The sequence below is a fragment of the Aotus nancymaae genome, unplaced genomic scaffold (genome assembly GCF_030222135.1).
Source record: "Aotus nancymaae isolate 86718 unplaced genomic scaffold, 86718_ANA_hifiasm-v0.15.2.pri h1tg000072l, whole genome shotgun sequence".
In the NCBI taxonomy this organism is placed as follows: Eukaryota; Metazoa; Chordata; class Mammalia; order Primates; family Aotidae; genus Aotus; species Aotus nancymaae.
In genome coordinates, this window is record NW_026988487.1 from 8,056,287 (window position 1) to 8,079,590 (window position 23,304).

The 23,304-nt window shown below is 34.1% G+C and overlaps 1 protein-coding gene across 7 annotated transcripts in view; it reads left to right on the top strand.

Annotated features, from left to right (window-relative positions):
- The window catches only part of STXBP4 (syntaxin binding protein 4), a 256,034-nt gene that overhangs the window by 75,063 nt on the left and 157,667 nt on the right, over positions 1-23,304 (top strand). For 6 of the 7 annotated variants that reach the window (XR_002478910.2, XM_021672796.2, XM_064367561.1 and 3 more), the window contains exon 12: positions 2,254-2,319. Coding sequence is in view for 6 of the 7 variants with exons in the window: in XM_021672796.2 (XP_021528471.2) it covers positions 2,254-2,319 (66 nt within the window). In the remaining variant the exon portion in view is untranslated. Of the gene's footprint in view, positions 1-2,253; positions 2,320-19,690; positions 19,823-23,304 lie in introns of those variants that run through there. The other variant, XM_064367563.1, reaches the window with a different exon arrangement.

The window sequence follows — 23,304 nt, forward strand, 5'->3', positions numbered from 1 at the left end:
ATTTCACTACTATAAGAGTATTCCATATATTTCTTTTTTTACCTTTGAAACCACTATCTTTCCACATTTTTTAGTGCAACAATTAAGTGTTTAGATGGAAACTATAAATTTAGTTTTAAAAATACATTGACAATGGTTTCTTTATATTCCCTTAGGAAACTTTCCCAATGTTGGTTACTTTAAGAAGATAACTTTTTTATGTATTATCTTGTTTCTACCTAAACCATTAGACTTGTGGTTTATCAGAATGTTCAGAGGCTCTCAGATCTTTTTCATTTCCTTATAGTTTATCATTGTTAAATTTAGTGACATATTTCAGTTTTATTTTAATATCAATAGTAATAATTAGAATGTTAATTTGAAAGTATATATGCCATATTAATTTAACGTTTAAACAGGACTTCCCTGAGGAGTCATTCAATAAATCAGGATTCACATTTGAAGTTCATGAAATGTAACTGAATATATATACCCTACTATGACAAAACCTAAACTCCCAGATAAGCCAGCAACCATCTAGCTCAGTTAGTTAGAATGTGGTACAAAGATTCCAGATAAAACAAATTTTACATTTTATAATTACCTTTACCTCCAAACCTATGTATAGGCTGACCAATTAAAGAAGCTATATAAAGTAGTATAAAAGCAATAAATATTTTTGTTCAAGGTAATGTTTTTATTTTCAGTTTTTCTACTTGTATTATACAGTCACAAAAAAAGCAGAGGTTGTTAAATGACATTCGTAAAGGATGTAAATGGTGTCTCATCACTTTTTATTATCCTGTAACATCTCTATTCTTCATGTCTGATATGAGATACAAATAAAAGTGAAACCAAGATAATTTTATCTCAATGGCTAATTTTTATTTTGCAAGAATGATTTTTAAAAGTGCTGTGGGCTTTATTTAAGGAAGCCTTTCTGCAAAATTCACATTGCTACTGCTTTGCAAAGGTGAATAGAAAATAGATATATTTTCCATTAACAGATACAAAAAAACTAGGGCACAAAGAGTGAAGGTGACTTGCCAGAACATAAAATGACAGGAGCCAGCAGTCTCTTGGCTCCTGGTCTGTGGCATATTCATTAGATTGCTATATTATATTCATCTTCATATACCTTCATTTCACCTCTTAGACAAGAATAAACTGAAATATACCAGAAAGGATATTGCCTCTTATAAACATTGCAATATTGCTATGAATCTTTACCACTCAGTTTAATGTTCTAGCAGTTCCTCTGTTCAGGTTTGTATTTAATGCCTCTTAAATCACTTTCTATTTTGACCAACAAAATGTGGATTTATTTAAGATATACTTAACAAAATTGGACATTACAATGCTTGACTTAATTTCAAATCCAAAGATATTTTTATATGCATCATATTAATCTTCATAACTATTATTTTATATTTTGGTTACATGAGTCATCTTGTTTTTCATGTATAAGATAATTTAATAAAATTATCTTGGATTCATAATTTAAATTTCATTTATAATTTAATTTTATTCCAAGAATAAGCAATAATTAAATTAAAAAACTAAGAGGTGAGCCAGTCTCATCATATGCCCTCTTTAGTATGGTCAAAGACCTTTAATTCTAATTTGTAATTATTATGCTCTTCAATTTGGTATCTCTTTGGCGATGATAGCTTAACCAAAATTCAGTTAATATTTACACATTTGTATTCTTTTTTTTTTTTTTTTTTATACAGAGTTTCACTCTTGTTGCCCAGGCTGGAGTGCAATGGTGTAATCTCAGTTCTCTGCAATCTCCGCCTCCCGGGTTCATGGGATTCTCATGTCTCAGCCTCCCGAGTAACTGGGATTACAGGCATTTGCCACCACATCCAGCTAATTTTGTGTTTTTAGTAGAGATGGGGTTTCTCCATGTTAGTCACGCTGGTCTCGAATTCCTGACCTCAGGTGATCCTCCCGCCTCTGCTTCCCAAAGTGCTGGAATTACAGACGTGAGCCACCATGCTCAGCCTTGTATTCTTAACTGGTTTCTGTTTGAGCTTATATTTTGACATTTTGCAAAATTAAGGTAATAAAAAAGTATATTTACATCACGATGTACTGTAAATAATTACTTTTAAGTGCCCCATGTAAAGCCCAAAAGATGACTAGGAGCAACAATTTCAGATTGTACCAATTTGATATTTGGGGAATATGAGCTTTGAAACAAGGGACTAAAAAGTCATACTTGTTGATACTTTCATAACAAGTTGTTAATTTGATGGTTTTTAAATATAGGAAAAATTATTGCAATCAGATAAGCAAAGGAAACAATTGACAGAGGAGCTCCATAATGTGAAACAAGTAAGTATATGTATTGTGTAAATGTGTGCTCTTGTGTGTGTGTAGGTGTGTATGTGTGTGAATATATGAGGTATAATTATAAAGCAGTAGTTCTTTATAGTATCCCAGAGCTTCCTGATATAAATTATATAATACAAAATAGCATAGATCTTAAAAGCAATCACTTTTGGAGGCTGTACCTGTGCTAAAGTCTTGCTACTATTGCTCAAAAAAATGTTAAAACCTCTTTGAAATTGTTTTGAAAACAAGATATCCAGAGGCCAAAATAACCAATCTCTTTACTTTCCATTATTTTTTCTTTTCTTTCATTTCCCCTTTTTTCCTTTTCTTTTTTCTTTGTTAATTGTACTTTATTTTACTAGAGAACAAAAAACCTTGAAGTTCTTGTATCAGTTTGCTGAGAATGATGATTTCCAGTTTCATCCATGTCCTTGCAAAGGGCATGAACTAATCTTTTTTTATGGCTGCATAGTATTCCATGGTGTATATGTGCCACATTTTCTTTATCCAGTCTATCATTGATGTGCATTTGGGTTGGTTCCAAGTCTTTACTATTGTGAACAATGCTACAATAAACATACATGTGCATGTGTCTAGGGGAGGAATAGCAGGGGGTGGAGGGATTGGGGAGGGATAGCATTAGGAGAAATACCTAATGTAGATGACAGGGTGATGGATGCAGCAAACACTACCATGGCATATGTATACCTAAGTAACAAACCTGCATGATCAGCACATGTACCCCAGAACTTAAAGTGTAATAAATAAATAAGCCTTTAAGGCAAGAGTATTTTTAACATTTATTTATTAGTATTAAAAACCAAATATTTATTTCACTTTGCATTATTGTTCAAAGAATTTGAAATAGCTTACTATAAAACAAAGATATGACAATATCATAAAATGAAAACCCAAATGACAAATAAAATATAAACAGGAGAACATTGTTAGAGATCAGCAGTGGTCACCTGACTTTGAATCTCCCTCACACACTCCCCCTAGAAAACATAAAAATCAACAAAGAAATTAAATAGAACCATACAGGACTCATATTTTCAATATGACTGTGACAGAAAATACCACAGTCTTTAAAGTGCATATAAATAAAGTAAGAAAAGTAGTAATTCCAACAAACCTCCTGCAGCTTGCCTGTACTGAAACCTGGGATAGAGAGAACAGAGGAGGCAAGGTTTGAAAGACTCTGAAATAAAGAGTAGAGATCAACAATGAATTAGATGAAAAACAAACAAAATCACCCCCAGAAAGAGAAAGTGTAACAATAAATGCCAGAATACTGAACGTAAGTCAGGACTTGGTGGTTCTTAGCACTAGCTACAAAAAAAAAAAAAAAAAAAAGACTTCAAGGTATGGATGCAATCAGAAATGGCAGCCTTGAAGAACCATTGCTTCTGGGGAAGAATCAGATAAATAGAGAATAGATAGAATTCCTTGGAGACTAGGCAATGACGGGAAAGAAGGAAATAAGAGGGGAAAATTAAAGATCTTATAGAAATGAAATCGGAACACAACTTACTCATCCACCCACCCTACCCCATCACCATCAACAACAAGATCCATAAAAGAAACTGCACAGAAGAGGGTGCTCTTGAACTAAGAACTTTTTCTATGAAATAAAAAAGATTAGAACAAAAATTCTATCTCCATCATTATAAAACAACTGAAAAAAATTAGATGATATCTATGAAAGCTTTCCTCCTAACGAAAACTTTCCAAAACAATTTAACCACAAAGCTTAAGAAAACTATGTTACACTCCAAGCTCAAGGGGATATCCTCAAATAAGCATTTGGGGCTAAGAAAAAGACACTTCAAATCAGAAACTTAAAAAATAATAATAGTAGATATTGACCAAAAAAAAAAGAACAACAACTCAGAAAAAAGTGAAATGAGAGTTGATAAAACTTAGGAAAGAAGGAAGAGACAAAATCATATCAGTAATGAAAACTAAATTACAAATTGCCCCAGGAAGAATATAATCAAGTGAAAAGACAATGAAGAAAACAAGATAAACAACTAGGAAAGTGAAAATGAAATCGAGAAGTAAAAACCAATAAAAATAATTGAATGGCACTAATACTTAGAACTATAATCCAAGAAAACTTTCTAGAATTAAAGTAAGACCTGAATCTAATATCAGGTACAGGGGAAATCTGACCTGGAAAAATTAACTCTAGAATATATTCTAGTAAAATTATTAGACTTTAAGGATAGAGGGAAAAAAATGCACAGTGTCTCCAAGTAAAAAGATCAAGTAACTTACAAAGGCAATAGAATTATACTAGCATCAGGTTTCTCAAAACAACATGCAAGGTAAGGCAATAGTGGAACAACATTTTCAAGACACTAAAGGAAAGAAAGTATACAAAAATGTTGTATACAGCCAACCTAACTTTAAAATATCAAGGCCATAGAAAACAGTTTGGACTATGCCAGTACTAAGAGAATACTACACATGTGGTATTCCTGAAGACCCTCACATAGGATGAGTTTTATCCAACTAAAAAATGACTGAAATAACTTTGGAAAATGTTTCCAAACAGTGAGAACTTAATTTATTTTATTGCACAGGTGAGACTAAAATAAGTCAGTGCATGGATGAAAGAATAATATGTCAACATTACACGTGTTAACAAAAGTCAAAAGATGAAAAATTTTTTAATGGGAGAAAAAGAAAAAAGAAGAAAACAGAATACATCATTTGTTACATAAGCAAAGAGTAGCCATCAACAAATATTGCTTAAAACTGATATCAGGTAAAAAATAGAGGAGATAGCAAGCACTTAAAAAGTAATAATGCAAAGGTAACCCAGAGAATGAAAATGTAAACCTTTATAAATGCCAAAAACAATTGTTTAAGTAAAAAAGATACACAAAATAAATAAAAATGCAGTAAATATACACAATAATTTCATCATAAGACAATTTGATAGAGCGACCAAACATACTGGTTATCTTAATTTACATGAATAAGATCAACTCACCTATTTTTAAAAAAGTTTTTCAAAAAATATAGTTTGCCAAAACTGACCAGAGTAAAGATAGAAAGTCTAAAAGGCCATTTTCTGTGGAAGAGAGAAAGTAAGTTATCAAGAATCTATGCTAGATAAAAAGGCCAGACAAGATGGTTTTACAGAGAAATTTAACCAAACCTTTGACAGTTAGTCTCAAAACTATATAAATTGCTTCAGAGTGTAAAACATGAAAGAAAATTTTCAGATTATTTTCATGAAGCAAGTATAGTGTTGATGTATAAACTTAATAAAAATAGCACAAAAAAGATATAGTTAGACCAGAAAAACAATTAGAGGCATGTGACTTGGAGAAGAAAATATAAAACTATTTCTTTTTGCAGATGATATAGTAGTAATCTGGAGTACCCTAGAGAGATAAAAGTAAATCGGTAAGTTGATAAGCAAGCAAGATATAAAATTAATATGCAAAACTAAATTGCATATGTATACACAAATAATGACCACTTAGAAGTTTTAATAGTTGAGGAGAAATTAAAATTATAAATAGGCAAAAGACCTGAACAGATAATGCACCAAAAAAGCTATAAAAATGTTACTTAAACAAATGAAGATACTCAATCTCTTTCTCTCATAATAAAAGAAATGCCAGTTAAATCTATACTATCATAGAACTTCTAGCCTCTAAGAAATGATGGATTAAGACTCTGACAGAGGACATCCCCCAATAAAAACACAACTCCAGAACCTAAACATTTAACAATAAGCAACTACTAAAGGATTGGATAATGAACATCATCAGACAAATTGCTCCTCCTAGAAAAGAAGCAGAATATAACATTTACCTAGAAGTAAGAAGTAAAAATTACATGAAACGGTATTCTTTTTTTTTTTTTTTGAGTCCTGCTCTGTCACCCAGGCTGGAGTTCAGGGGCACGATCTCAGCTCACTGCAACCTCCACCTTCTGGGTTCAAGCGATTCTCCAGCCTCAGCCTCCTGAGTAGCTGGGATTACAGGTGCACACCACCATGCCCAGCTAACTTTTGTATTTTTAGTAGAGATGTGGTTTCACCATGTTGGCCAGGCTAGTCTCCAACTTCTTACCTCAGCTGATCTGCCTGCCTCAGCCTCCCAAAGTGCTGAGATTACAACTGTGAGTCTCTGCACCAGGCCTGAAAGGGTATGCTTAGAGCGGTGTCACTTCTTTCTGTATCTTTTATGAACAAGGAAAATTACAAATATACTTACTTATTTTTGTAAAATAAATCAAAGGAGGGATCAACTATACAACAACGATATTGATTACCTGCAACATGGGTAGACATGCATGTTAGGGTACAGGAAAGAGTGACACCTCTCTAAGAATACCTTTTCATGTAATATTTACTTTTGTGTACACATTAATATTCTACTCATTCAAAAATATATTAAAAATTAAGATGGAAAGGGGGAAATAAACCTAAAACTGCAAGCATACTGAAGCAAATGAATCTAATTGTATTTCAAATGAATACCATAGTTATAGCAAAGAAAAAAAATGATAGAACCAATTCAAGTAACTGGTGAACACAGTATTTGTGTTCAGTGTTTTGTCAGGATGGGATTGAGTTGGGAAAGAATTTCATATGAGTTCTAACCCTTTTCTTTTGGCATGTCTTTTTGTTTTGTTTTGTTGTTTTAGTAGTGGGGCAAAGCAGTTCTGAAACAATTTTAGATGCTTTATAGATCTGAGAAAATGTGTTGATTATTGTTGAGAAGCAGAATCTCAATGAAAAAGAAAAGGCAAAATAGAATGAATGAAGTCAAGAAAGGACCCTGAGCTGGGTGTGGTGGTATGCATCTGTAGTTCCAGCTCCTTAGGAGTGGAAGTGAAGTGGGAGGATGGCTTGAGGCCAGGAGGTTCAGGCTACAGCATGCTATTATGGTGCCTGTGACTAGCGACTGTATTCCAGCCTGTGCAACAAAGTGACACCCTATCTCTTAAAAGGAAAAAGAAAGAAGAAAAGAACCCTGTGGGATGGGCTTTAATTGGATGTATCATTGTGAATACATTATTTTTTATATATGTATATGCATATGAATGTGTATATACACATGTATATATATGCATGTATATATATACATATATTCCTCAACAGTGGGCTATGTCCTGATATACCCAAACCAAGTTGAAAATATCATAAGTAGCGAATGTGTTTAATACCCTACTAAGCCTATTATAAAGTCAAAAAATCATTAAGTCAAGTGATTGTAAGTCAGGGACCATCTGTATATGTATATCTTCCCTAGTTCTGTCAACTTAAAGGGCTAAGAAACAGATACCCTAGTAACAGTGAGCACATTACTATATCTAAGTGTTCAGATACCATTCCCCGCTAAAAGGAACCCATGCTACTCAGAGAAATGACTAATTTCAGAAACGAGGAAGGGTAAGTAAAATATAAGCCTGAAATATCTTATTATGCCAGAAAATAAGGACATGCTCAAAATGACAGGGGCATATCATAAGGAACTAGCTTGAAGGAGTTCCACTGGCCAAACATGGGAGAACTTGAGTACCAAAATAATTTAGTACAGTAATGTATTGCAGAATATAGAAGAAATAGTAATTCATTAGTCCATACTATTAGTAAATAGATTAATTAATAGGGAGAAAAGAGTACTTTTGCTCATAGTACGATGTTTAATACTGACTGGTAATTGCAGAGAAGCTGCTAGATTTGGAAATCAGCATTTTACATCAATTTTAGTAAAGACTTGATCAGGCAGAAATCATCCAATGCTAAATTTAGGGGAAAGTTTTGATGAAGAGCAGAGTATTTACATATTTGCATGGTTTTAAAGTGTCTCTCTATAGACTGCTTATTAATTGCAAGGGGATAAAATAGCAATTATACAGTGGAGAAATCAGAAATCACCTTGACTGGTGCTAAAAGTTGATGTCACTAATGAAGAACATATGGGCATCGTGTGGCTCCAAATATGATGCCAAAAAAATCACTACAACATCACCTATGTGGTTTTCTGGCCGAGAATATATAACCTGAGTCTAACCATGAAGATGTCAGGCAAGCTCAAAATAAAATAAAGTTTTGTTTAAAAAAAAAATAGATGTGTGTGAGGGGTGTGTGTGGGGAGGGAGGTTATATTCTTTAGAAATGTCAATACTATTTTCTTTAAAAAAAGAGTAATCAAAATTTACAGATTAAAAGATGCTAAAGACACAAGAAAACTAAATACAGCATCTGACTCCAGACTGGATCCTCTACCGGAATGGGAAAAATGCTGTAAAGGACATTATTGGGTCAGTTGACAAAATTGGAATACAGATGGTAGATTAAAGCATTGAATTAATGTTAAAATTCCTAAATTTGTTAACTGTACTGTGATTATATAAAAGAATATCCTTGTTCTTAGGAAATATGTGATTATATAAGAGAATATCCTTATTCATAGGAAATATTGGAGTTTTTAGAGATAAAGGATGATAATGTATATAATTTACCCTCAAATGATTTAAAAAAGTGTGTGCATATTTATATATACATGTGTGTTATTTATACACATATATATGTAATTATATGTATATATAAATATTACATATATGAATATATATATGAGAGAGATTGAGAATGTGCAAAATCTCAGCAACAACCACATACTATCAGTGGCTTACAAGAATCTGTTGTTTCTCACTCATGAACATGTTGGCAAAAGGATGAACCTGGGGAATTATGTAAATCTGGTCAAAGGATATGAGGATATTCTTTATACTATTCTTTCAGCTCAACTGAATATTTGAAATTATTTCCAAAGTAAAGTTTTTTTTTAAGTCCTCTATTTTGGGGTCAATTTTCAGACCCACATTTTATTAAATATTTTTGTACTTTGATTGATAAGACTTTTTAGTGCTTTTCATTCTGTGTCTTTTATACCTGCATGAGTTTGTATGGCCAGATCTTTTTACATTTTAGTGTTTGCATCCTGAAAATGAACATTTACAAATCTTTCTTGTTAGTTTTCATATGTAGAATAAATTTGGGGATTTTTTTTCTTAACTTTAAATTTTTATTTTTTCCTAAAGACTTGGAATATATAAACTTTAGAATATCAACCATGATTGATAAAATATTAATTATATTAAAGGCTGATATAAGACATGAATCTAAAGAAAAATAGCAGTTTTCTTTTTCTAGCAGTACCTACTTTTTCCACATGAGGCCCTCCTGTATTTATTTCTGTGAAAGGATTAGTTTCTGTTATTAAGAAAGGTCATGTCTGCATGAATAAGTAATCGAAGGCTAATTTGTATCAGAATTTAATAAGACAAAAAAGGAAAAAATGGGATATATATGAAAAAATATATAAACAAAAGAAAGAATCTTATATGATTCACAGTGAATTGGCCAGGCACAGTGGCTCATGTCTGTAATTCCAGCACTTTGGAAGGCCAAGGTAGGTGGATCACTTGAGGTCAGGAGTTCGAAACCAGCCTGGCCAACATGGCGAAACCCCATCTCTACTAAAAATACAAAAAAATTAGCCAGGCATAGTAGTACCTGCCTGTAATCCCAGCTACTCAGGAGGCTGAGGCACAAGAATCACTTTAACCTGGAAGGTGGAGGTTGCAGTGAGCTGAGACGACACCACTGCACTCCAGCCTGGGTAACAGTGAAATTCCATCTCAAAACCAAAACCAAAACAAAAACAAAAACAAAAAACGTTAATTGGCCTAAGGATAAATGCAGTAGATAATGAGGTTTGGAGTTATACCATCTTGGTTTATACCCTGACCCTGTCTCTTACTAGCTTTTGACCTTTGTCAAACTACTTCACCTTTCTGGGTCTCAGTTTCCTCATCTGTAAAATGGGTTTGATAATAAGATCTTCCACAATAATGTTAGAAGTATTAAGATAATATACATAGATGTTAATATGTGTAGCTATACAGCACATACCACTCAACAAATATTATTATAAATAATAGAAGAAAAATTATTAAGAGGTGAAAATGATTTGTATTAACTATTTAATAAAGAGGAGGAAAAGGTAATTTTAACTGAGGGCATAAGGGGACTTTTCATAGATAAGGTGGCATGTGAGCTGAACCAGACACAGAAAGGGAGAGCATTTCAGACTGAGAAAACCACATGAAAATCAAGACATAAAAGGGGAAATTTGCTTGTGTTTGGGGTCAAAATAGACCTTCTTTTCTATGCTAACTTTATTTCTTAATATATTTGTATCTTCCTATCCAAAAAAGTGATAATAATATCTACCTTATAAGTTTTTCATAGAACTTGAGAATTTAAGAGCCTAAACCTGTCAGGAATCTAGTTTTGAATACTAGTTTTGAACATGTATTCTTCTACCAATATCATTATCAAAGACCCAGGAACAGAAGGGAAACATGGGAAGATGAAGCTGTTAGGAAATGACATTTCAGTGGGTGTGTTGGGGCCTACACATATAAGCAGTTGAATACCAACCTAAGATCTTAGACAGAGGACTGCCATTTAAAATATTTAACAAGGAGAAGAAATGAACAACTGTCTCCACGTATAATCTGGCCCCACTCTTTCTTTCATACTTCATATTCAACTTGTTGGGCCTACTTTTTAGAAATCACAGAATTTTGCCACTTTTCACCACTTCCATCAGTGGTCTAAGCCGCTATCAAGTCCCGCCTGTGTTACTGTTATAGCTTGCTACGAGATCACCCTGCTTTTACCCTGCCTCATTCCCATACTGTCTAATCTGAACACAGCAGCCAGAAATACTGTTTTAAAACTGTACTTAGAACTCTTCAGGACTTTCCATTTCATTCAAAGTAAGCCAAAAATGCTGCAAGTAGAAACCTCCAAGTAACTGTTAAAGCCTATGAGGGCCTACATGACCTGCTGTCCTTTCCCCATCCCAATACTACTTTTACCCCAAAGACCTCAGCTCTTACCACACCTCTCTCCACCCCTCTAATCATTCTCCAGCCCATCTGGTCTCTTTGCACTATTATTCTGCTAACACTCTAACCCTTACTGTGTGTGGAGGAGTTTCTTTTAGTATAACTGATTACTATCTTACATCTTAAATAATTTACTTAAATTTTGCTCTTTATCTATGTCCCCCAACTGGAGGATAAGCTTCACGAAGACAGCTACCTTGTATTTGTTCTCTGATTTATCTTACAACAATAGCTGGTAGAGAGTAAGTACTCAAACATTTGGTGAATGGATGAAGGGATAAATGAAGGATATACTTTAAGATTAAACTGACAGCAAGTTGGGAAGTAACCGAAGATCAGATAAAAGGCTATTGTAATAGTCTAGAACAGCACTGTCCCTTAAAAATATAATGAAAGCCACTGATATACCGCTACATTTTCTAATAGCCACACTTTTAAAAAAGTAAAAAGAAACAAGTAAGATTAATTTTACTATATATAATTTTAATCCCAACACTTTGGGAGGCCAAGGCAGGCATATCACTTGAGCCCAGGAGTTCCATTCCAGCCTGGGAAACATGGTGAACCCCCAACTCTACAAAAAATATTAGCATAAAATTCAAGAACGATTACATATAATGAAAGCAACTCTAAATTTAGCAGTATCAAAAAAGCATACTTCAAAATTTTTTCAGTTTTTATAGCCAATTTATGTAACACTATCAATAATTAAGATCTACATATTAGCTTATAGTAGAAAATATGTAAAATCATTTTTATTTATATTATGAAAAATTTCAATGTCAGTATAAATTCTTATACTTATCTAGCTTCATAAACAAATCTTCCTTTTCCTTGCATTATGTAATTTAACTCATTTACATGCACTGTAATATTAATAAGAAAATGTAAATCACACTGCCATTTTCTTTTGTCTGGTTACTGAATATTAGATGCACATTCCTTTTGTTTAAGAAGATCTTTAATTGGAGTTAAAAGTACAGAAAATCTTTGTAAATCTCTTTCACAACTCAGCCAGGAAGTATTGGCAAATAATATAGCATCAGAAAATGTATTGTCTTCCTTTTTTATTTTAACAGTTTTATAAACTACTGATGACTTATGGAATTTACATATGTATACTAAACAGTGTTAGCAACTGTATCTGTGGTGCTTTTCATAAAATCAGCTTGAGACAACTAAGCACAAATATTTTCAATATGTATCATACAGTGGAATGAAACAATAAAGCAGTCTCTTTTTTGTTTGAAACTGTCAATAAATACAAAGTTTTATTGTTGTTCTTTATTTTACTTTGAGTTCTAAGATACATGTGCAGAACACGCAGGTTTGTTACATAGGTATACATGTGCCATGGTGGTTTGCTGCACCTATCAACCCATCATCTAGGTTTTAAGCCCTGCATGCATTAGGTATTTGTCTTTATGCTCTCCTTCCCTTGCCCCCGACACTTGACAGGCCCCAGTGTATGATATTCCCCTCCCTATGTCCATGTGTTCTCATGGTTCAACTCTCACTTAAGAGTGAGAACATGCAGTATTTAGTTTTCTGTTCCTGTGTTAGTTTGCTGAGGATGATGGTTCCTGTGTTAGTTTGCTGAGGATGAAGCTTTACTTCGTGAAGCTTCATCCATGTCCCTGCAAAGGACATGAACTCATTCTTTTTTATGGTTGCATAGTATTCCATGGTGTATATGTGCCACATTTTCTTTATCCAGTCTATCACTGATAGGCATTTGGGTTGGTTCCAAGTCTTTGCTATTGTGAATAGTGCTGCAATAAACATACGTGTGCATGTTTCTTTATAGCAGAATGATTTATAATTTGGGGGTATATACCCAGTAATGGGATTGCGGGGACAAGTGGTATTTCTGGTTCTAGATCCTTGAGGAATTGCCACACTGTCTTCCACAATGGTTGAACTAATTTGGACTGCCACCAATAGTGTAAAAGCGTTCGTATTTCTCCACATCTTCTCCAGCATCTGTTGTTTCCTGACTTTTTAACGATTGCCATTCTAACTGGTGTGAGTTGGTATCTAATTGTGGTTTTGATTTGTGTTTCTCTGATGACCAGTGATGATGAGCATTTTTGCATATGTTTGTTGGCCGCATAAATGTCTTCTTTTGAGAAGTGTCCGTTCATATCCTTTGCCCACTTTTTGATGGGGTTAATAAATTCAAATTTTTGATGCAATGTAGCTGGAGCACCATTTGTCATGATGAAAACGTTTTTTATTTTCTATCTGAAACTCTTTTTTGACAGATATAAAAGGGTTAAAAATATCTACACTGCAAGTTTGATTTTTTTTTTTTGAGGTTGCAAATCAACAACATTTTATCATAAATTTGGAAGCCCTTTGAGGCAGTACATGCCTGAAGTATGAATTTGGTAGTGTCTCTTGCATCTCAGCAACAGGAGAAATATCAGCAATCAGGAACTTAGAAAAGTGTCAGGTCTCGTCCCAGACCTATAGAATCAGAATCTGCATTTAACAAGTCTTCAAGTGATTTGTTTGTACCTTGATATTTGAGAAGCACTTGTCCAGGTAATAGGCAATGGAGGATTTAACTGGGTGATGGTACCAAAATACACCAAATAGGTATATGCTATTATGCTAATATACCAAAAAAGTCTATGCAAAAGACACCATGAGAATAAAGTCAACCAGCTTTAACAGTGATAGAATGTGCAGTAATAAGCAGAGATAGCAGGGCTTTGTAATTTAGTGACTAAGAGGCTGTTATGATGCTATTAACTAAATAGGATAAATGAGATTGAGGGTAAAGATGTGTGAATTCAGAGTAGTAGTTAGTGTATAATTTTCAGTTTAAGTCAAAAGAATTTTGGCTTAACTATACACTAAGTAGTGTATAGTTTCCAGTTTAAGCCAAAAGAGTTACATGTATACATCTGTGTATAGAAACCCACATGCATACATAGTGAAACACCATTCATTTTGTAAACATACACTCACCATAAAAAAAAGTAGACTACCCAAAATCAACCCTAAAAATGTCCAATTTAAAAATATATTGACTATGGTTATACTATTCAACTATAGAATGATATTATTCTATTAAGAGGATTTTGATGATACAGACTTATTGTTAATGAAAGAGTTCCTATGCTTTAGTGAAAATACCTTTCCATTTTTCGAAAGATTGATTTCTTTTTTCACAATAAATGAGTCTTTAAAAATTACAAATAGAGAGTGTGTATAATTTCTCTTAAAAATTTTTAAAAACTAGAAACTTTAATTGTATGAAATTTGACAGTTTCTTTCCTTTGATATCATTTTGAAGATCTTGACATGAAGTCAGTATAGCACTAATGATCATACCATGTAAATTCCTTAAACATATAGGTAACCTAATTATTAAAACAAGCGGTGAAGGGCTTGTTTTTCACTGGAAGGTTAACCTTCATTGTGTTATTCAATCAGGGATAGCTACCAGAATATTTATTCACTGTTTTGTAAAGAATTGGCTCTACTATTCTCTAAAACTCAAGTATTTTTTTACAAGTTTTTATGTCTTATAGAATAACCGAGCTTAAGTTTAAAATCATGGGCACAATTTCCCATGAAATTATTGTTATTTTTTCTTCAAGTTCTAACAACTTTTAACAGGCATGGGCCATTCTTTTAGCAACTTCCTTTGATCAACAACTTTCTAAAGCCTACTCTCACACTTAAGTTGTTTTTAAAGTTTCTTTCAGCATAGTGTTATGACCTAAGGCAGCAATGAATCGGTGAATAGTCCAAAGCCAAAATATTTAGCTTGTCTGAACTGGTCTCTGCCCTAAAGAAACATGGGATATTGTGCATTTGGCAAATTCTCTGGGTTCAGATAAGCCCAGTTGTAGTTGGCCTCACCTGTGTAAAGGTTGGGTTCAGTTCTTGAGGAAAGCATGAAGTCCTGAGGCAGAAATGTAAGGTCAAATCAACACAGGATTGTCTGTGGACAATTGAGGTTGAACCTGAATCTAATAACAGCTGGTGCAGCGGACATGTGAGCTATCTTAGTTTACAGATGAAGCAACAAAGGAAACTTTAAGAACAAATTAAATATATCTTTAAAAGGAACAAAAATAAGTGATTACTAAAGTATTATTCACATTTTCACACTTTTAAAGATTATGTTTCTATGTGTAATTATTTAAAAAGCAATAAATTCTCTAATTTTTAGAGTTGATATGATTTCTTTTTATTTTTCTTTAGTGATCTAAATTTTTACTAGTTTTTCAGTATAGCACTAGTAGGTATTTTAGATGATATCTTATCTTCAGAGGGAAAAAGAAGAAAAATACATATACTTATCAGTCTTTTCTGTTCTAAAAGCATGCTGTAGTAAAATGTTCCTGTTTCCATTTCAGATAGTCACTTGTGGCCTCAGAATGTCAACTTTTATTTTTATTTTCTATCAAAAACCCTCTTTACACAGATCCCTCATGCTATTCTTTTATAGCCACAACCACCTCCTACTGCTCCCCTAACACCTGGCAACTACTAATCTATTCTATGTCTCCATAATGTTGTCATTTCAAGAATGTTGTATAAATGGAATCATACAGTATGTCATTTTTTGGGACTGGTTCTTTTTACTCAGCAACAATTCCCTTGGGATTCATCCAGATTCTTGTGTGTATCTGTAGGTTGTTCCTTCTTATTGATGATTGCATTTAAAACTGGTTGAATCTAAATAAAGTTGGTGGATTGTAATCATGTCAGTTTCCTAGTTGCGATATTCTATTATAGCCATGCAAGATGTAACTGCTGGGGGAGATTGGATAAAGACTACACTGTCCTCTACATGCCTGTAATCCCAACCTGTAAGAGGCCAAGGCAGGAGGATTGCTTGATACCAGGAGGTCAAGATCAGCCTGAGCAACAAATCATGACTCCATCTCTACAATTATCCTAAAAAGCTTTTTCATATATAATTTTTTTAATTTTAATAATAATTTTTTTTAAGAGAGAGATCCAAGATGGCTGACCACTAGCAGCTCGGGATTGTAGCTCCCAGTGAAAGTGCAGAGAACGAGAGGACACCACACTTCCAGACGAATTTTTGTTGCTCAGGGACCAAGAGATTCCCAGCAGAGGAGCCCCACGGGTCCCCAGCGCAACTCTTGTGGCTGGCGCGGCGGTTTTGCTGGCGCCTCAGCGCGGCAGCTCTTGGTGCAGAGTGAGCGGGACTGGGTCCCCTTTTGGCCGATTCCCAGGCAGAAAAGCACCATCAATGCTGATGCCGCTGTTTTGGCCGGTGCAGTGGATTGCTCAGATTTCGGCACTGAGAATCAACAAGTTGGACGTCCACTCAGAAACCTAATTTGAAAGTCGGAAATCACAAAGATGACAGGTGGATAAATTTACAATGATGGGAAGAAACCAGTGTAAAAAGGCTGAGAATACCCAAAGTCAGAATGCCTCTCCCTCTACGGGGATCACAGTTCCTCATCAGCAACGGAACAAGCCCTGATGGAGAACGAGTGCATTCCATTAACAGAAGTAGGCTTCAGAAGGTGGATGACAAGAAACTTCTGTGAATTAAAAGAACTTGTTCTAACCCAATGCAAAGAAACTAAGAACTTTGAAAAAAGGTTTGACGAAATGCTAATGAGAATAGACAATTTGGAGAGGAATATAGGTGAATTAATGGAGCTGAAAAACACAACACGAGAACTTCACGAAGTATGCACAAGTTTTAACAGTCAAATTGATCAAGCAGAAGAAAGGATATCAGAGTTCGAAGACCAACTTAACGAAATTAAACGAGAAGTCAAGATTAGAGTAAATAGGATAAAAAAGAATGAGCAAAGTCTCCAAGAAATATGGGATTATGTGAAAAGACCTAATCTACGTTCGATAGGTGTACCTGAATGTGGCGAAGAGAATGAATCCAAGTTGGAAAATATTCTTCAGGAGATTATTTAGGAAAATTTTCCCAACCTAGTAAGACAGGATAATATTCAACTCCAAGTAATACAGAGAACACCACAAAGATATTCCTCAAGAACACCAACCCCAAGGCACATAATCATCAGATTCATTAGGGTTGAAATGAAGGAGAAAATACTAAGAGCAGCCAGAGAGAAAGGTCAGGTTACCCACAAAGGGAAGCCTATCAGACTTACAGCAGATCTCTCAGCAGAAACCCTACAAGCCAGAAAAGAGTGGGGGTCAATAGTCAACATCCTTAAAGAAAAGAACTTTCAACCCAGAATTTCATATCCAGCCAAACTGAGCTTCACAAGTGAAGGAAAAATAAAATATTTTGCGAACAAGCAAGTACTTAGAGATTTCACCATCACCAGGCCTGCTTTGCAGGAGCTTCTGAAAGAAGCACTATACATATAAAGGAGCAACCAGTATCAGCCTTTCCAAAAATATATCCAGCTAGCATCAAATGGCAGTATTAAACTCATATATATTATTAACTGGACAAAAAGCCAAAACCCATCGGTTCGCTGTATCCAGACCCATCTCACATGCACCGATACACAAAGACTCAAAACAAAGGGACAGAGGAAGATTTACCAACCAAACGGAGAGCAAACATAAATAAATAAATAAAAAGCAGGAGTTGCAATTCTCACCTCTGATAAAATAGACTTTAAAGCAACAAAGATCAAAAGAGGCAAAGAAGGACATTACATAATGGTAAAAGGATCAATGCAACAAGAAGAGCTAAAAATTAACAAGGATATCCAGGACTTGAACTCAGACCCAGAACAAGTAAACTTTATTAAACATTTATAGAACAGTCCACTTCAAATACACAAAACATACATTCTTATCAGTACCATATCACACCTATTCCAAAAGTGACTACATAATTGGAAGTAAATCACTCCTCAATAATTGCATAACATTTCAAAGGTTTAAATGAAATATTGGTTGGCTGCTTGTTTGTTATTTTCTTCCCTTATTCCTTCCTGTCTCCATTGTTAAGCACAATTATTGGCATAAAAGAGGTTTTCAATTCCCATTTTTAGACTGCATTCTAGCCTGGGCAATAAAGCAATACTCCCGTTCTCTCTCCCTCTTTCTCTTCCTTTTTCTTCCTCTTCTTCATTTTTTTTCTTTTTTCTTTTCTTTCTCTTTCTTTCTTCCTTTTTTTTTCTTAAAAAAAAAAAAGCTGTACTGATGACAAGCTGTGGGCCTTTGGATAAGTCTTATACCTGTTCTGGGCCTCATTTCTTCATCTTTATATGGTGATAAGAGAACCTACAAAAAAATAAATAAATAAATAAATAAATAAAATAAAAAATAAACAAATCAATATAACAGAAAGAAGAATGAGTGAACTGTAAGATAGGTCAGTAAAAATTATGCAAACTGAAGAGAATAAAATAATGAGGAAAACTAAAACAGGGAACAAAGACACAGATACCTAAAAGTCAATATTAAACAATTGAGTTGTCTTTTAGTTTGTTTTATGCCGCTATAAAAAAAAATTTAAAAATATATATATACTTTAAGTTCTGGGTTGCATGTGCAGAACGTTCAGGTTTTTTACATAGATACACACATGCCATAGTGGTTTGCTGCACCCATCAATCCATCATCTACATTAGGTATTTCTCCTAATGCTATCCCTCTGCTTCCCCCAACCCCCGGACAGCCCCAGTGTGTGATGTTCTCTTCCCTGTGTCCATGTGTTCTCATTGTTCAACTCCCACTTATGAGTGAAAACATGCGGTGTTTGGTTTTCTGTTCCTGTGTTAGTTTGCTGAGAATGATGGTTTCCAACTTCATCCGTGTCCCTGCAAAGAACATGAACTCATTCTTTTTTATGGCTGCATTCCATGGTATATATATGCCACAATTTCTTTATCCAGTCTATCATTGATGGGCATTTGGGTTGGTTCCAAGTCTTTCCTATTGTGAATAGTGCTGCAATAAGCATACCTGTGCATGTGTCTTTATAGTAGAATGATTTATAATGTTGGGGGTATATATCCAGTAATGGGATTGCAGGGTCAAATGGTATTTCTGGTTCTAGATCCTTGAGGAATTGCCACACTGTCTTCCACAATGGTTGAACTAATTTGCACTGCCACCAACTGTGTAAAAGTGTTCCTATTTCTCCACATTCTCTCCAGCATTTGTTGTTTCCTGACTTTTTAATGATCTCTGTTCTAACTGGCATGAGATGGTTTCTCGTTGTGATTTTGATTTGCATTTCTCTAATGATCAGTAATGATGAGCTTTGATTGGTGTATCTGGAAGTTGGACAAGGCTTTTTTAAAAGATTTTTTAAAATCTCTTTGAGAAAAAGAAAGTTATAAAGCTCTTATAGTGATAGACAGCAATCTGGTTGAAGAAACTTATTAAACAAACTTAGTTGAATTTTTTTTTACATCAATTTCTTTTTTGTGATTCAGAAAATGACTCTTGTATTCTCTACCGTTAGACTCTGCCCAAGAAACTGCCTAAGGTGAAGACAGTGAGCTTGGAGAAGGAACACCAGCACATAGCTTTTGGACAGCCCAGCTGGCATTCCTGTTTGCACAGACACCAACATACCTAGTGATTCATTAGAGGTGAATGTAGCCTTCTAAGCAAGCATTGGCAAACAAAGGTGTCTGTTTCAAAATTCTCATTTCCAAATAGTTGTCTTTTTAATTGTAGAAAATATCTTACCATCTTAAGGATTCTAAGAGAAATTTTATTATCGTATTTATAATCTAGAACTCAATTTAGGATCACAAAATTTTCAATGTTGGAAGAGTTTGCAATTATTCATAGGAACCTTCCAGTTCATTTGATTATTGCCTATAGTAGGTTGGCTTAGTTAGAACTGATGCTGATAAAGTTCTAAGTTCCATACTGTGAGCCACTTATTTTCTGGCTATTGAGGGGCCACATGTCATACTTTCTCATCAACTGTTTCACATAGCCCTATAGTAACTTATAAGGAAGACCTGGTAAGAGAATTTAAGAAATATTTATTAAATACATGCTTTATATGGAGTCATTGTGAATGCTAAACAAACAGTTCTAAAAGGAGCTCTCAATCTAGTAAGGAAAAAGAAAAATAGAGCAAAATCATCACTTTCTAGAAAGCATTTTATAATAGGCATCCTGTGGCTTGTGAGTTATTAGAGGCATATTTATATAGAAAAGTAGGCATTACTTTCCATAACTTTCTTTGCTTTACTAAAGACAAACAAGTACATATCACTAACATTTCATTATTCAGTTGCTAAGAGAACACCTTTCAGGGTATATTTTAAACATCTACTTAGAAGCTGAACATTTTCTGTTTTTTAAGGTTAGAGCAATATAAATTAATTTGGCTGACAAACTAGTAAATTTTACCCAAGGAGGAAGTAGTGATAAGGCAGTTGATACTATAAAACTCTTATCTTGGCAATTTACTATGTGAGAAACACTTTCTGTCCCTTACTTCAGTATGGGACTCATGACATTGTGTTAAATGATTTATTCACAAGCTATTTTAGAGTTAAAAACAAGACTTCTCTAGTCATAAGTAATCCCACATAAATAAATCACTCTATTTGAAAATATTCCTTTGATTAACCGTCATCCATGTTAGATATCAAAGATTGTCTGTAACCATGGATTTGAAATAAAATTGTGAACTTCATCTCAGTTCTTCAGTAATGAAAGCAACTGATTTCCTGATGTGGTTGCTAGTGGTATTCTGCTACCCCTGCCACTTGCCCTTTATCTTGTCTCTGTCCGCTTCCCAGCACTGCTTTTTCCTCTTTCCTCCTTTCATATTCTTAATCACTGTTTTCCCCCTTTTACTACTGTAATTATAAGATCTCTTTACATTGTAGTTATTAACCCTATTTCTACCGATTCTGCAGTACATATTTCCCTCTGTCTACAAATTGTCACAATTTTTTTGAAGTTTTTAACCTTCAAAAGTGTTTTTATGTAGTCAAACCTTTGTCTTTATGATTTTCCTTTTTTATAACTTTATTAAAGTTCATTCTTAGCCATATTTCAGATATATATTTACCCAGATCCCTCTAATATCTTTCTTTATCTAAAAAAATTATTTTGTTAGATATATGGTATGAGATGAGGATCTATACTTTACACTGTTTTTTCAAATAGCTGTTGCAACCACTTTTGTTTTGTGTTATCACCATTATCATAGATTAAATTCTTACATAATCTAGAGTCTGTTCGGGCTATCTGGTCTTTCTAGTTGCTTTTTCAATAAATATTTATTAAGTGAATGACCGTTTTATCTAACTCCTCTTTGGCCAGTACCAACTATTGCTGCTTTATGAAACTTAAATCCTTGGGCCATGTTTCCTCTTGTTTCTTTCTTTCTTTATCTTTTCTTGCTTCAAAATTTGCTTACCAGTTTTCACTGATTTATTCATCCACATCAACTTAAGAATCTTTTTATTTAGATCTTGTTATGTCTAGTTTCGAATTTAGAATTCTTGGTCAAATTCTTCCAAAACAAAATTTGATGAAATTTTGGTTCCAATTTAATTAAATCTCTAAAGGTTAATTTGGAAGGAATATATTTCTGTTTTAAAGACAGATCTCTCTTAAATCCCAAACTTCAGATGAATTCTTATGTTTAATACCCCTAAAAGTTGCTTTTGAACTGTACCATTTTTCAATGAAAAGGGTTTAATATGCAATTATAAAAGGAAGTTTCCAATACTACAAATTTTCCCTTTTGGTACATGTGTAACCAGAATTGGAGAATTAGGAAAGTAGTTTGTTTTTTTTTCTTTTTCTATGTCAGCCTTCATTAAAGCAGAAAATACATGTTCAGGGTTAAATATATTGTTCAAAGAGGTTGTAACTAATTAATATTTATATTACGACTAAGTTTCATATGATGAAAATTGTCAGCTAGGTATATTTTTATATCTGTCCTTGATTAGGGACTTCTGTTTATAAAGGAAATTGAAAATTATATTCTTTGATGTTCAGAGTTAGAAATCAATTTTGCACCTTTTGGTGAGTGAGGCAGCTGCAGGTAAAACAGTTGAAAGCTCTTGGGAGGGTTAATTAGAGCTAATTATAATGTGATTGACCTGCTTTTCTTCCAAAGCTTAACCAATCTTTCTTTGCAAAATGAAGATTTTTCTTTCTCATACATACTAAAGAAAGTCTTTGTTTCTTGAAGTCCTAGATACCCATCATTATTACACACTTTATAAATGAGTGTTACTACCTAAATTGTGGAATCAAGGAAGGAAGGGTTGAAAAAGACCTTCAAGATTAGTCTTAGAGAACATGCATTATATTTCTCATGATGTAAATTTGTTTGTTTTTTTTTTGAGACAGATTCTCGCTTTGTCATGGAGGCTGGAGTGCAGTGGTATGATCTCAACTCACTGCAACCTCTGCCTCTCAAATTCAAGAGATTCTCCTGCCTCAGCCTCCCAAGTAGCTGGGATTATAGGCTTCTACCACCATGTCCATCTAATTTTTGTATTTTTAGTATAGATGGGGTTTCACCATATTGACCATGCTGATCTCAAATTCCTGACCTCAGGTGATCCGCCTGCCTTGGCCTTCCAAAGTACTGGGATTACAGACATGAGCCACTGTGCCTGACTGAAAATTGTAATTTTTAAGGAAATATAAACTAATGTTCATAATTTTAAAATCTTATATATAATGAAAACAAGAAATAAAATTGACAAACAAGTATAACTGTTGTTTTTAACCTTGGTATTTTCTTCATTCTACTTAGTCTTATTTGCTTGATAAATACCGTAAAAAGATTTTTAAAGATTTATATTGAAACAATATAATACAACCAGGCGTGGTGGCTTACGCCTGTAATTCCATCGCTTTTGGAGGCCGAGGCAGGCAGATCACTTGAGGTCAGGAGTTTGAAACCAGCCTGGCCACTATGGTGAAACTTCATCTATACTAAAAATACAAAAATTTGCCAGGCGTGGTGGCATGTACCTGTAGTCCCAGCTACGTGGGAGGCTGAGGCAGGAGAATCACTTGAACCTGGGAGGCCGAGGTTGCAGTGAATCCAGATTGTGCCACTGTACTCCAGCCTGGGCA